Genomic DNA, 16222 nt, shown 5'->3' with positions numbered 1-16222 from the left:
ATCTTTAAAAAAAAAAAAAAAAGATATGTGGACTGGGTTGGACCTTTTCAGAGGTCTTCCCTCTTTTGTGTTGCAGAGTACAATAGTTTAGTGAGCCTTTAAGGATGGTGAAACAGGTTCCAGGAGGCTAGGTCTTGGAACTGGGAAGGGCAGAGCCAGGACTGAAGCATTCCAGAATCAAGACTGCCTCTGTCCACTGCTCTGCCCAGAGAATTATGCTTGCCCTTGGAAGAATCCCTGTCTACAATGACACTCTTTTATCGTTTTGTTTTGGTTTGGTTTGGTTTTTGTTTTGTTTTGTTTTTGTGCAGCTGGCTGATCTGGGGATCTGAACCCTTGATCTTGGTGTCATAACATTGTGCTCTAACCAGGTGAACAGACTGGCCAGCCTACAATGACACTCTTTGAGAGCCTTGTTAAGCCTCATAGGCTAATCCTTGAGTGCAGCTCCATAAGCTGACTGACGTTTGTGTGCCTGATGACCAACATGTGTGACACTTCCAGTAGTTTTGGCATTTTATTTCTTCTTTTGATTCAAGAAGAGAAGTATTACAAACACTCAGTTATCATGAGAAATGTATTTCTAGGTAGCACAGAAGGAAATCCAGTCTTCTCAGCTAGCACTATTTTCTCCTTTTCCTATTAATATACTCTTTTATCTGTAGATAATTGAAAAGTAGAGGTCTTTGGAGTAAATCCAAATCACAGTAAAGCAAACAAATAGGCACATGTGTGTGGCATTATGTGGAAATCTACCCCCTTGGACAACTCTGCAGGCTCTAAGAATTTTATTTTTAATATATTTCATACAGGACTGAGCAAACAATTAATTTCTACTTCAGCAAAAGTTTTTTGTTTTTTTTCTTCTGATGCATTCAGGTCAGCAAATGGTCACTGTGGTTTGGGTTGAATCTAAATGGATTCTTTGCCCTTGGACAGAAACCAAGGACAACTATAGGACTTCCCCAGGGGCTACCTCACTTAGGTTTCTTGATTAATAACCTTAATTCAGGAAGGCAAGTGCTATTAAGATCACTTTACAACTGAGGAAATCAAAGCATTGAGAAATTAAATGGCCTGTCCCACTCCACAGTACTGGTTATAAAAGAGCCAGAGCTGGAACTGAGCTCTTCTGAACATGAATTGACTAGTCCATAGCTCTTTTCATGAGCCCAGGCTGTCAGAGTGGAGGGAAGTGAATTTCAGTGGTATAATGTATATCAAGGTGTTACTCGTTATGGTCAGAACTAAACCTCAAGACATTATTACAAAACAGCACAAAGATACAGGTGGTGGTATTTGCAGAAGAGCTTGTGGTTCAGATTCAACAAAACTTTGTGAGAAACCTGCTATGGGGCAGACACTGAGCTTGGTGCTTCCAGTGTGCTGTTTAATTTCAATAGTGGCAGAGCAAGGGAGGCTGGGGTCTTTAGCCTCTACCTCCCAACCTCAGCCACCAACAATGCCATGCTCAGTAAACATACAATCTAAGTGAAAGTAAAAGTAAATAAAGGAGTGTCTTGGCTGGTTCTAGTGAGATTATTTAAGCTAATTTCAAACAGGCTTTCACCCCTAAGTCCTATTATCTTCAGTCTTCAAAAACAATCCTGTGATAGTGATATTGTCTCCATTTTGCAATTGAGGAAACCAAGGCTTTTGAAGTAAAGTGTCTTACCCTAAGATTATTCAACTGGTCTGAGTTCCTAATTATTCCCCTGAGTTCAAGCCCTGCTCTATGCTGGGCTCTATTGAGCTTTGGAGTAATTATGGGCATTTAAAGTAGGGAATGTTTTTGATTCCTTCTGCCAAGTAAGGGATCTGGTTTACTGTACCTTGCAGAGTTTGTGTGTGTGTATCTGTGTTATTTTAGAATAGTGTAGAAATTGTTTGATGTCTAATCCGAGCTCAGTGTGGATAAACGAGGCACACCCTTTTGGAGGGAAGACATTGGATGAAGCGTGTTTAAAAGAGAAATTTGCACTGATGACAGGCTCCCAGTTTGAAGCTGTCAGAATCCTTGTGCTGTCAGCACCGTACCTGACCACTTGGCAGAGTGAGAAGCAGGGTTGTACATCTCCTGCACCAGCGGGGGTGCCTCAGCCAGAGTATTTGGGCAGACTTCTCCTTAGAGGCATTTTCCAGCTTTGAACACTAAGCTGCCTCTGCTCTTAATTTCCTTCTCTTTGTCAAATTCCCTCCTGGAAAGAGAAGGTACTGCCTCTCCTTAAGTAAGCTTTAGTATACTGGGCATTTGTATTTCTCATGAATAAATTGCTAAATTCATTTGCTGAATAGTCAGGGTTGTCTGGACTTGGACAATGTGACCAAGTTTTCTCAAGGGCCTTGTCAGCCCTGGATAAGTAGATTGTTGAGGTTCCCAACTCAAATAACTCAACTTTGTGCTACCAAAAGTACATATCTAGATCTTCAGTCTTACTTCTGCATCATTTCGGTGTACAGCCCAGGCTCCAGTTATCCCTGGTTATAGTGCTTAATGTCACAAGTGGCAAAGGACTCTGCTGTTGAAGTGGGAAAATCCCTCTTTTTCATAGCCCTTGTTCACTCCTAAACACAGTGTTAAAACACTGTCTGACCTGCTCTTCTACTAGATTATAAATGCCCAAGGGAGTCTGTCTTATTCAGCTTTGTGTCCACAGGGTTTGTCCTGCACATAGGAGGAACTTAATTTGTGTTTGCTGGGCTAAATTGTACTAAATTTTTCAATACGAACAGAAGCGGAGCAGATTAAAATACCGTGGGGAGGAGGAAGCCTGAAACACTGAGTCAAGCACACATGGCTGGTTCCTGTGACCTTGTCAGGTTACTCAACTTAAGGATTTGTTTCTTAGCCAAAAAGGGGGGAAATAACACATCAGGCATAAGGCAGGTAAAGCAGAGACCCCGGCATACATGAGCTTAATACCCTACTTATTTTTATTTTACACAGGTATTTATAAATACCACCATATGCCAGCGACTGTGCTAGGAGCTTTATAGGCCTTCTGTATTTTTGAAACCAGCAGACTGTTTTTCCACTTGTGCAGTTTCCCTTGTGTTGCTTTGCTTCCCGTGGATTTGTCACCCCCTTTCCCCTGGGTTACAGAGCCACCAAAGATTACTCAAAGCCCATCTCTTCTGAGCAGTGAGACACCCCAGAAAGGGGCTAATATCCCAGAACCCTCAAGTGTGAGGCATTTCTTCCATCTGGGAATTTAACCACGAATTGGGGTTCTCTTCCTGCATTTATTCTCCAGACCAAGAAGTTACAGGAAGAGACATAGGTGGGGTTTTGCTAAGTACAGTTTAACAAGTTTTTACAATACAATAGAAGCTGGTAACATTCAGTAAAAACAAGTCAGATGACATTCTATTAGACAATGAAGTGATCCACTAACAAAGCCTTGATTTATCAAACTTTCCTTCTCCCTCCAGCAGCTTCCCAGTAACTTTACATATCAATCAGTAACTAGTCTGTCTTTGAGCCAGCAACCTTGCTGTGTTGCTATTCTTTATCTAACCACAGAGACTAAATAGCCTGGGGAGAATTTCCTGTTTTTTGTAAGGTTAGTATTTGAAACTGCAAGGCTTTGGAAAACCAGGCCCTGTGAAGTACATTTGTTTTATGAATCCTCTACATCTCCCCCTGTTTTATTTATTTAAAAGAAAAAGCAAAAGTTATAAATCATATTTTCACAGTTAAGACAAAAGCATTTAAAGCAAAGTTGGTATCATTTAGCATGGCAAGTCCTTTGAATTTATTTTAGGTGAGGACTGATGATATCGTCTCAGAGTGGCTACATCGGCATCATTCCAGGTGCTGTGAATTGGGTGTAATTACCAATAGTTGAAACTCTGGAAAGGGATTCTGCTCCATAAAAGAGTATGTTAATGTTAAACTGTCCAGGACATTACTGCTTTCAGAGTGCCTAGTCTTTTGTAAAATTTTTGATCAATTACAAATCTTTTGTTTAAGAAAAGGATATTTCATCCAAGTTACAAACACCCTCTTTAAGGTCAGGAAAATTTAGAGAACTGCTTTTGTAGAGAAGACGTTATTTCCCCCTTTATGATTAAGATATTCCTCATAAAAGCATTGATGATCAATATCTTGATTGAAAAGTTCTTACTTTTCTTTGTATAAATCTCTCAGTGTTGGGAAGTCTCTTTCCCAGGTAGTGATTGAAAGAAGCATCTCGGCTTACTTTCTTTCAGTGATCTGTCCCACGTCGCTGGGAAGACTTTCCCAGGTTGTGTTTTGTCCCATGTCAGGGGAAAGATGAACAGAAGGATGAAGCAGCAGTGAGACCAAATTAAGGCAACATGAAAGCGGGATCAGCAACTTAGAAGTGAGACATGCTATCTTATATCCCAAGTTTTAAATTATATCCTGTTATAAAGAGAGAGAGTTAATTTTCATTGAATTTATAAAAATAGTCACATTGTCATAAGAATCATAAGGATACTTAAAGTTATTAAATTTTGGGGGGATCAAATAGGGAGAAAACAAATGCTTTTACTTCTGTTTTAAATGACATTTTACCAAATTCTTGTTAGTTATGGATAGCTTAAGAGAGAGAGAGTTTTCTTACATTTGGAAAACAAAAAATTAGGAGAACTAGTAGTGTTTCAAAATAAGGCAATTGTAAAAACCCATAATTCTTTTTAATTAATTTACCAATTAACTTTTGTCATTTAGACTTTTGTGAACAATTTCACAAACCCATCAGTTTTTTCATTAGAATTCTGGAAACTTAGTTTAAAGCTATGAACTCAAAGTTTATCAAGAAACTGTACCTGTCAGAGATTTTTTTATGAAATATTTGAAAGCATAACATTTTAAAAATATAATTAAACCAAGATTATGACCAGTAGCATTTATATCAAGACACAGATACTTAAGAACCTTACAAGATTTTAGAAAACATAGCCATAACACCTTCAGTACTGACAGTGCTTTCCCATATAGTCTAATTTATTAAATAAGCCAATTAGTTTTGATACATTTTTTATATATCCTTTGAGAAACTCCAGGGCCCTTGGAATTCCTCAAAGTTATTTTAAACGTTCAGAATTTAGTGTTGGAAAGCTTTGTTAAATAACAAAAGGCTTAAAACACTTACTTGAATAAAATTACAAATTATTTCAAAAAGTAAAACCAAAGTGACAAAGATTTTCAAAGGCAGAGAGCACAAGAAATTATCATGAAATGAGTTTTTTAAACCAGTTGTCTAAGGGACAAAGAAAACCTTTTACAATTTTGTATTAAGAGCAGTAAAGTGAAAAGACCTCTAGTAATCCTGTTTGATTAGTAAACCCAGGCAATGATGTGTGCTGATAAGAACATTTTTATACATTCAGGTTAGTAAATAGGTGTCCATTTATCAGAGCAAATTATACAAAGCCCAGTTTGAGTTTTAGCTATATTTACCAAATACATATTTATGGTTTCCCAGCCAAAAACTTGGTGTATTAGATCTATAACCTTATCAATTAATGTTAACTAGGGCCTATGCAATATTTGGCATAGGTTTGTTTTCACTAGCCATTTCAGGTCCCAGGTTTCCACGTGGCATTTGGAGCCATGTGGAGCTTAAGACAGAGGGCGGTATATACATAAAAGATATTGTTTCTCTCAGCATGGTGAGGAGGCAGAGCTGAGATAACAAGGAGACATATTGACCTAGAGACAAATTTAGGTAAAAGGCTTAAATCAAATTTTGAAAATATGTTTATCAAAACTTTAGGAGATTTAAGTCACATGAACTTGAAAAGTATACTTATTTATTTAATGAGTGTGCATTAATTATAAGCCAATTTGGTACCTTACACATAACATGATTACACATACAGACATGAACATATAGACATAACATACAGCTTACACACACATATATGCAGACATAAACAATAAGAACAAACAAGGATCTTATAGATTTTATTCAAGTTGTAAAAAAAAGCTCACTAGTAAAAAGGACAGTCAGGTTTAGATTGTGTTTTTTTAAAAAGACTTATTGGTGAGGCCTCACCTTGCTTTAAAGAAAGCAAGATAACAAATTTACATTGTAAAGCAAAATATGCAAGCCTTTTCAAGAAGATGCAGAGAAGACTCTCTTCCTTTAAGAAAATAGCATAGAATTCTACCATAGAATTTTGTGAAGAAATGCATAGATGAGACTAGGAGAGAATTTAGAAGTCTGTTTAGGATGCCAGAAGACTTGAGATCATCTAGTTAAACAGGTAGATTTTAGGTTAGTTTTTGTTTCTCAAATGAGTTACTGAGCTTAAGGGCTAAACTATTGAAAGCTATTTGACTGTTGAAATTTTTTTTTAAATTTACCCCAGGTCAATTTGGAGCTTGTTGTCATTATTTTCATCACTGGTGGTCTGATGTGTACCATCCCTGGTGAGACGGATTGAGGTGTGAGGGTGAGGCATTGAGATTTGGGGATCAGGTTCAATTCCTCATCTGGTTTGGGGTTTCCCATAAGGTTTAACAGCCTTATTAGCAGGAATCCATGGTGGACCTATGGGTGAGGGAACAGACACATACCCTCTCCTCCATGTTAACAGTTTGGCAGATCTCAACCACTGTGGTCCCGTTGGCAGGTGGCAGTATAAAACAAAGAGTCTAGGTCTCTTTTTAGGAGGTATAAAATGTCACTCTGTGGCCATTAATTTCTGGGAGTTACAGTTTAAAAAATTTAGTGTAAACAGAGCTTTAAAGACCTGTTCATGAGGATCCAGTCCTCTTTTTACTATTTATTTATTACCCCTCTTTTGTTTACTTATTTGAGATTTAAGAAGGCCATTAGTTCTTTCAACAATTGCCTGCCCAATCTAGTTAAATGGGGTTCCTGTGACATATTTAATGTTCCAGTTGTCACAGAATACTTGAAAGACTTTGGAGGTGTATGCTGGTCCATTATCTGTTTTAATTTGATTTGGAATCCCCATGGTGGCAAAGGCAGAAAGACAATGTTTTTTAACATGTTTAGCAGTTTCTCCTTTTTGGGCAGTGGCATGAATAAGACCAGAGTAAGTATCAACAGTAACATGTAAATATTTAAGAGTGACTTCCACTTGCCAAATTTTATTACCTGTTATTCCTCCAGGGGAACTAGATTTAGAAAACTCATGACAATTGGGAAAAACATGAACAATATCTCGAGCTTGCCTGTAAGATATCTGATGCATGTTAGCCAAAGCTTGTGTACCCTTGATGAAAAAACTGATGAGAATCAGTAGCTTTCTGTAAAAAATTATTATACATAACAAGTGATCAGCCATATCATTTCCATTGATAAATGGCCAGGAAGACCATGTGAGTTACATAGAAAGGATGATGTCTTTTTTGAATAAGTATCTGTAAATGTCCAAACATTTCAAATAAAAGAAAATCATTTCCCTCATGGATAGATGCATCTCAAATTACCAGTAAGACTCCAACTACATAGGCAGGGTCAGCTACTAAACTAAGTGGCTCACTGTAAAAATGTTGCAAAGCTGCAATGGCAGCTTCCAATTCAGCCCTTTGAGTGGACTTATGATGGATGGTAACAAAATGTTTCCAGATTTCCTGCTCCTGCCATGTCACAGATTCCTTTCCTGATCTTCCAGAACCATAGATAAACACAGCCAGTGCCCAAGGGAGGGGAACAGGGGACAAATGGGATCCCAACTGCATGGGCAGCTTTCAGAGTATCTGCAAAACTTTATCATGGGGTAATGAGAACTGCATCTTACTGACAAAATCAGTCTTAGCCATCTGCAAAGATTCCAGTCATTCAAGGGCAGCGCAAAAGTCAGTCCCAGAAAGACCAGGATTATCAACATCAACATTACACCCAGCAAGTCCTCGACAGTGGTGTCCTCCCCCAGTGAGCAGCCGAATACATTATTCCAATTCAGTATATAATTTCCTTTTTTGTTGATGGGGTAAGGAAATCCATTCAATGACTCCTATTTGAGGAAGAAGTTGGCAGAGCAAACCTGTGGGACTATGTGGGGTGTTTAAAATAATGAATGACGTGAGATTTAACAACACATGTTAATTGTCTGGAATGTAAAAAGGATTCAATCTGTTTTAATTCTAGTTTTGCTTCTTCAGATAAGTAACAAGGGGAGACCAGGGACAGATCAGGGTCTCCCTTTAAGGTATTAAACAAATGTTGTAATTGATAATTTGGAACACTCATAGAAAGGTGGAGCCAGTTAATGTGGCCAAGTAATTTTTGTAAGTCATTTAGAGTAAAAGGCCCTCAATATGGAAAGATATACTTTGTGGCTGTATGCTTCTCTGAGTGATTAAAAAACCAAGGCATTTCCAAGGCTCCTTTTTAAAAAATTTTATCTGGAGCTACTTGTAAACCAGCATTACTAACTTGTTTGATTAAATGTAAATGAACTTGTGATAGCAGTTCTGGATTGTCATGAGCATTGTCAGTTTGCCCAGTTATAGCATCTTGAAGAGGATTAATAAAATCTATATAAGGCTCAGTGGATCCCTGTCTAACAGTAGCAGAAGGTTTAGTGGGAGCATTCCAGGGACCATGCCATGGCTTTAAATGTCCCATTTGTAACTGTTGTTTAACAAATAAAGTACCTTGATTTAATTTCTCCCCTTTAAGGGGCCACCGTTCCACCCAAACCGGAGGACCAGGGGTCAATTGTAATTTCACTGGTGGGAGTGTGGCCATGGCCATCATGATAAATTTTGAAGGAGATGTCTCAATATAAATATCCCATTGAGCAGGGAGGTCTTGGCCCCATAGGGTTTGAGGTAGATCTGGAACATAAGGCGTAATGGAGGCAGTTTGTCCCTCAGGGCCAGTACACAACAAAGGATTTTTACTTTGATAAGGAATTTTGAACTCATCTAATCCATCAAGTGTAACTGGTGAAGAAGTTACTTTCCATAATGGAGTCCAATCCTTTTTAGCAATTATGTTAAGATCAGCCCCCAAATCTGTAATTAATTTTTGTTCAACAGATAACATCAACAGTGGCTGAGTCTTATCTAATCTTTGTATCAAAGGCACATCAGGGGAAGCAAAAGGTTGAAGTTTAGATTTTGTTTCAGGAATTTTGTCCCAGGCCTTTATGGCTGCTCTAGTTGTTTGATCAAGTACCATGTCCATGCTAATTTGAACCTCATCTCGTAAAGTTTCGAATGAAATAGCCTCTAAGGCTTCCCGATATTCTTGTAGTCATACAGTATATTGAGCAGGAGTTAAAACAGTTTTTCCAAGTATTTTCCAATGCCAAGGGGTCATATTATACCCCTTAGCAATTGATTCTAAGCATTCCTTGGTAAAAGTACTATGTAAGCCATTTTCTGTGATGCTCTTTTTAAATCTTTTAAACAAGGAGAATGGGAGGTCTTCATGTCTCACAGCAGGTGTGCAATCGCTTAATCGAAAGCCACCTCTGCGATCCCCCTTACTGAGATTCCCCTCTTGACGGGATGAGTAGACGTCCTCTTTTTCCTTTGCCTCTTTTGTCGAGGCCTCCCCTTTTGATGGGGACTTCCCTCTTGATGGGAACCTCCCTTTTGATGGGATGAGTGGCGGACGCCTTCTTTCTTTTCACCTCTTTTGTTGAGGCCTATTCTTTCTTTTCCTTTCCAAGGCTTGGCAGGTTGGTCTCTGATCCGTGGACCCAGAATTTCCTCACATGGGGCACCATTTGTTGCTTTGCTTCCTACGGATTTGTCACCCCCTTTCCCCTGGGTGACGGAGCCACCAAAGGTTACTCAAAGCCCATCTCTTCTGAGCAGTGAGACACCCCAGAAAGGGGCTAATATCCCAGAATGCTCAAGCACAAGGCATTTCTTCCCTCTGGGAAATTAACCACGAATTGGGGTTTTCTTCCTGCATTTATTCTCCAGACCAAGAAGTTACAGGAAGAGACATAGGTGGAGTTTTGCTAAGTACAGTTTACCAAGTTTTTACAATAGAAGCTTGTAACATTCAGTAAAAAACAAGTCAGTGACATTCTATTAGACAACGAATTGATCCACTAACAAAGGCTTGATTTAGCAAACATTCCTTCTCCCTCCAGCACCTTCCCAGTAACTTTACATATCAGTCAGTAACTAGTCTGTCTTTGAGCCAGCAACCTTGCTGTGTTGCTATTCTTTATCTAACCACAGAGACTAAATAGCCTGGGGAAATTTTCCTGTTTTTTGTAAGGTTAGTATTTGAAACTGCAAGGCTTTGGAAAACCAGGCCCTGTGAAGTACATTTGCTTTATGAATCCTCTACACCTTGGAGGCTGTTGGAACAAATAGTGTAGAGCCAGCATCATCATGTCTAAGATGAAATTTTGTCAAGGTGTGCTGCAGTGGGAGATGGGGTTGTTGGGAGATCCAGCAGATGGCACACTTTCATATTGTCTCTGGGAACTTGGGAAAGTATTAAGTAAATCCTTATCTGTTTCCTCCTTTCCCACCTTCAGGCCTCCTGGTGGGCACCCTTGATGTCGTGTTGGACTCCAGTGCCCGGGTTGCTCCTTACCGAATCCTGTACCAGACACCAGACTCTCTGGTCTATTGGACCATTGCCTGTGGTAAGTGGTGGTATTCTGGGTTAGAAATGCTGGGATTAACAACTCACAGGTGGAAGAGAAGGAACATGGACTCACTGAATGCAGTCACTTGCTACTTTGGGGTTATTAGCCTTGGCTGTTTCAGCACAAGAGCCCAAAGTCTCAGTAGCTTAACACAGTAAAGGTTTGTTTCTCATTCTGGTGAAGTCTTGTTCAGATCATGTGGCCTCTTCCCTCCGTAATGACACCCTTTGGGACACAAAGCCTCCAAGGTCAACTTACAAGAGAAGATTGGGAGGGTGGAGCAAGATCATTTCCACGCAACTCCATTGGCTAGAACTAGTCACGAGGGCTCAACTCACCGCAAGGAAGCTGGGAAATGAAGCGGAACACGCGGATACCTGCATGTACTGAGTGATACTTGGTATATACCAGCATAGTACTTCCTACTGAGCAGGGATTGTTTATTTCTCCTGATGATGATCTGTAATGCTGTGCTGTGCTGAATGGTGGTGTGCGGTTCTGTTATGAGATCTCTCACAAGAACCTCTACTCCAAAATGGCCAAGCTTTTGACAGTTATTTATTTGCATGTGGCTTTTAAAACAACTGTAGGAAAAGCAATGGCACTAAATGCTTTTTTAAAAAATTGCCTCCACTGATTTTTTGTTATTATTAATAGATTTTATTTTTTCAGAACAGTTTTTAATTTACAGAAAATTTGAGCAGATAGTTTGGAAAGCTCCCTTACACCCCGCACATCCATAGTTTCCACTATATTAGCGGCTTAGTGTGGTACATTCGTTACGGACTCATGAATGTAGATTGATACACTATTACTAAACAAAGTCTGTCATTTATTTAGATTTCCTTAGCTTTTTGTAATGTTTTTTTTCTGTTCCAGGATACCATCCTGTATACCATGTTATATTTAGTTGTCATATCCATTTAGGCTCCTCTTGGCTGTGGAAATTTCTCAGACTTGCATTGTTTTGGATGATCTTGACAATTTTGAGGGATACTAGTCAGGTATATTGTAGATGCTTCTCTGTTGGAATTTGTCTGATGTTTTTCTCATGGTTAGACTGGGGCGATGGATTTTTGGGAGGAAGATCACAGAGATAAAGTGCCATTTTCATCCCATTATGTCAAGGGTATATATTATCAACATGATTTATGACTGTCGATGTCCTTGATCACCCACCTAAAATAGTGTTTTTCAGGTTTCTCTGCTGTGAAGTTACTCTTTTCTTCCCTTTTTCAAACTGTACTCTTTGAAAGGAAGTCACTATGCACAGCCTACCCTTAAGGAGAGGGGAGTTTTTCTCCCTCTCCTTTAGGGTAGAGTATCTACATAATTTATTGGAAATTCTTCACAGTAGATTTGCCTCTTCTCTCTTGTCTATTAATTTATTCAATTTTTTATGTCATTATGGACTCATGGATATTTATTTTGTACTTGGGTTATAATCCAATACTAGTTTATTCTCTGCTCAAATCATTCCAGCTTTGGCCACCGGGAGCTTGTTTGGTTGACCTCATTCATTTTTTAAATCGATCTCTACTTGGTAGGAAGTGCTATGTTGGGACCTAAAGATACAAAGACAGTTAGATTTGGTCTCTCTTGAGAAACTCAGTCTAGTAAGGATACAAATAAATAATCAATTATAGTCCAGTGCGAACAAGTGCTATTTGATAGGTGGGTGCCCTACTAAATACAGGAATCTAGGCTGGCCTTCTACATAAATAGGGGAAGTTATCTGGGTGTGATTTCAAGCTGCTGGGAAGCTCCAGTGCCCTAGTAATGCTCACTCAAGGATTTAGTAGTACTTGGAATTCTAACATTATAGCTATATCTCTTTAAAAGTATTCCAGTTAAGTGCTGGTCAGTTAGAGCATGGTGTTATAACACCACGGTCAAGGTAACACCAAGATCCTGGTACAGGCCAGCCACCAAAAAAGAAAAAAGGTATTCCAGTTAAGATGCAAACATACTCATCAGAGACAATTGACTTTGTCAATCATTTATACATTCCTGTGAATGAAGGAATAGCTTGAGGATTTAGGGAATTGGAAAAACCACCTCAAAGTGAAAGATGGAGATTGGGTGAGAGGAAGGGGGTAAAAGGTAAAGCAAGAGGGAAGCTGGGACACTGAAGAAGACAGGCTTAGCAGTGGAATTCAGGCTCATGGAAGACAGTGTTCCAGCCGTTTGTGCAGATTCCCTCACTGCAGATGGGAACTGCAGAAGCCCAAGTGCCATGTGGTTGTTGGGTGGGAAAGTGTCACATTTAGTGGGCAAACAATCTAGAATAGTATTAAAATAGACATTGTAGTCAGCAAGTGAAGAAGTAAAAAGAAAGGAAATTAAAAATCAGGGAGAGCCTCTAAACCACTCAACCTGATGAGGGTGTGGGAAGGACACTTCGTCTCAGGCTCACTCCCCTTCCAGCAGTTCCACCACTTGTGTCCCACATGCTTCTGAGATCGTTTGGAGGCAGGAGCTCTTCAGAGCCCTCAGCTCTCTCATTACCTGGTCCTCCCAGGTCAGTTTATGGTTATTTGAGGAGCTGGTATGTGCCTCTGACTTTCTTCTTCAACCCCCACAGCCATCACCTTTTTTGTCACTTTTATAATGTCACTGCCTGACATTACTACTCCTCAGTCTGTTTCTGGGGTTTTGCCATTCTTTGAAGCAGATCTTCCTATCAACCCTCCTATAGGACAGAACCCAGAGTTACAAAGCTGAGTTATTCCTCAATTATTTGCTGGAGCCAAGCCTAAGGAACACTAAGCTTTCAATGCTGATGGCGTGATTTATACCCCTAAGAGATGGACTTTCATTTTCCCAGTAAGTAATGCCTGTCATGACTGCATGATCTCATTATAATAAACCCAGAATGGTTTTAGCTTTTGTATATATTGATTACCCATAGAGATAGCTCCAGAATTTCCTTATGGAAGACTCCACAGAAGTGGCAACCCTTGTGAAAGTCCCATTCACCCGTTAATTGTTCTTTCTTATCGATTTCTGTTTAAAATCCAAATTACTGACTCCTGTGATTTCATGAGAAGATTTTAAGAGCAGAAGCTGCTACCTTAAAAAGATTTCTTTGATATGCCAACCTGTTTTTGATTTTAATATTATTTTTTCATAAACTACAGAGTTGGTATTTAGTAGGAAAATATGCTGAAAGCTTTTTAATTTTCTTAATTTCGTGAGTCATTGCTGTAAGAAAAACTTTAGCAGAAAATTGGATGAGTTTAATTCACTGCCCTGTAGAATCCATAGGATTATAAAACTTTGTTCTATGTCATGTGCCTTGTAAATCATCAGTAAATTGAAACTGAATTAAAGGGAGCATCTACCATCCAGGTCTTGACATAGACCACTTTCCGTACATCAGCAGTAGTCTTAATGGTAAATCTTAGTTGTATGATTTGCCTTAGACTTGAGCCACATGAAATCAGGGAGAGAGAATCTTTTGGACCTATTGTAACTTACTGTCAATATAATGATCACCTGGCCTTTGGCTATATGAACCGTACATAAAGGCAGGGGGCATGTAAGAGTTATTTGGTGATTTGGTGAGACAGTCCTTTTTCTTTTTCTTTTTTTCCCATGTGTCCAAGGCATGAACCAGGCATGGCACTGACCAAAAGCCAAGCTGGGGTAAACAAGGGATTGCTTTGTCCTTGCTAGTATGAGGTGGGCAACACCAACCAGAAGACATAATTTTCATGAGCTTCTTTTTATTATGTTCTAATAGTTTATCCGGACTGGTTTGAAGAAATTGATTGTTTACGTTTCCTTGGCATTGAGAACCTTAATTGGGAGAGGGAGCCGAAAATCTTCCTTAATGGTGACTCTTTCTTTCAGCTAGTACCCCAAATGCAGTCACCATTCTCTTTGATTGATATGCCATTGTGCCAGCAACTCTAGCCTACAGACAAGCATTTTGTGTAATGGTTTGTGCAGCAAATTATATTTTTTGCCATCTCTAAGAACGTGAAGGAAGCAGTACTGTAGGAATGTGTCCAGTCAGTTTCGCTGATGTGGTTATAATCTGAAAATTCTCTCCTGGCTCACCAGTCAATTGACTGAATGTTTTGCACCTGGGGCTCACACTGGGATACTAACAGGTACAGGTCTGCCCCCAATAGCTGGTGTTTTGGACACGGTGTCCTAGAGGCAGGAAAGAGCCCAGTCCTTTTTTGCCCATGACCTTCAGTGGGCAGAAGTAGAAAGCAACCCATTTGTCTCTCTCCTCATTAGAAGAACTAGAAAGTCCTGATAGTGAGAAGGGTTATACAACCTCAGTGGGAACATGGACCTATGGCAATGCAGGTAATTCCAAAGATCTTATCTAAAGAGAGGAGTTCTGGGACAGCTCAGAAGAATTAGAAACAAAGAGAAAGGAGCTGTTGACAGTTCGCTGGGGATACATCTGACCTTCAGACAGGACTAATAAAGGAAGTGGGGTGGAGGGGATGTGTTTGATGGACACCTCACTGATAACATCCCTGAAGAGCCTTGATTGGGCTGCCCATTGATTTAGTTTTCCTTTTCTTTACCATTCCAGAATCTGTTTTGGGCCTAGATGGTCATTCAGTTTCAGAACTGAAAGAGGCATCAGCCATCATCTTGTCCACCCCTCAGTTCATTAGGATACAAAGGCCAAGTGAATTGTCCAAGTTCACATTCCTAGTTAGAGCTAGTTATGTGGAGCTCAGTCTCAGACTAAGTTCAAACTCTCCCTACTCCCATCCTGGGACTTTTTAAGTGGCACCATGCTGACTTTTATGATTAAACATTCTTTTAGTCAGCGGCTGGTAAGACAGAGAGTTTAGTTAAAGGTTGCTAATTGGTCCTGCTCTTGCTATTTCTCTATAGTAGATAGTATTGGGTAACTTGGTTGCCTTCCATATGACATAGACACAAAGCGAAAGTTGGTAGGCATTTTTATAATCCTTTCTTGGTCTGTGCACCTCAAAGTCTATTCTTGTATCCTTGGGAACACAGCAGCTTAAAAAAACAAACAAAAAAGCCTTGCTTTTTTTTTTTCTTTAAGCAATATATGTTCATTGCGAAAACTGGAAAATATAAACAAAAAGAATAAAAAAGAAAAAACCATAATACCACATCACAAATCATCACTTTTCAGATTTAAATATATATATATATATACACACACACACACTTTATATACTTACATATATAAATATATACTATGTATATCCTACATATAATATTTATATATAAATATATATACTATATAGATTTATTTAAAAGCAAATAAAAATGAAAACTGTATTTAATATGTTGGAAGTACTTTACATGTCATTGAAATGTATTTCTATGTCAAATTTTATAGGTAAATAATATTTTATTGTGTACATAACGTAACTTATCTAATCAATCTGCTATTATTGAAAATTTGGGATTTTTTTCCCCTAATGTTACTGAATTTTTTTTTCCTTGGCAGCTGGCTAGCACAGGGGTCTGAACCCTCGGCTCGGGTGTTATCAGCACCAAACTCTACCAAGTAGAGCTAACCAGCCAGCCTGTTACTGCATTTGGAACAAGCTTAGTGAATGTCTTCCTAACAAAATCTTTGCACATTCCTTTAATTATCCCCCTGAGATAAATTCGTAGAAGCAGATATGCTGAATCAAAG

At 39.1% G+C, this 16222-nt stretch overlaps 1 protein-coding gene and 1 non-coding gene across 2 annotated transcripts in view; one reads left to right on the top strand and one right to left on the bottom strand.

The window, feature by feature from the left end:
• Positions 1–16222, top strand: part of TBC1D9 (TBC1 domain family member 9) — a 126354-nt gene that overhangs the window by 45084 nt on the left and 65048 nt on the right. The window contains exon 2 of the mRNA XM_063107336.1: positions 10456–10566. Coding sequence (XP_062963406.1) covers positions 10456–10566 — 111 coding nt within the window. The remainder of the gene's footprint in view (positions 1–10455; positions 10567–16222) is intronic.
• LOC134386714 (small nucleolar RNA SNORA48) lies at positions 14165–14292 on the bottom strand. The gene has a single exon (XR_010024536.1). It is a non-coding gene; the product is annotated as a small nucleolar RNA SNORA48 (small nucleolar RNA).

The sequence above is a fragment of the Cynocephalus volans genome, chromosome 9 (genome assembly GCF_027409185.1).
Source record: "Cynocephalus volans isolate mCynVol1 chromosome 9, mCynVol1.pri, whole genome shotgun sequence".
Classification (NCBI taxonomy): Eukaryota; Metazoa; Chordata; class Mammalia; order Dermoptera; family Cynocephalidae; genus Cynocephalus; species Cynocephalus volans.
The sequence above is the reverse complement of the archived record's forward strand: the minus strand, read 5'-3'. Positions and strand labels throughout refer to the sequence as shown.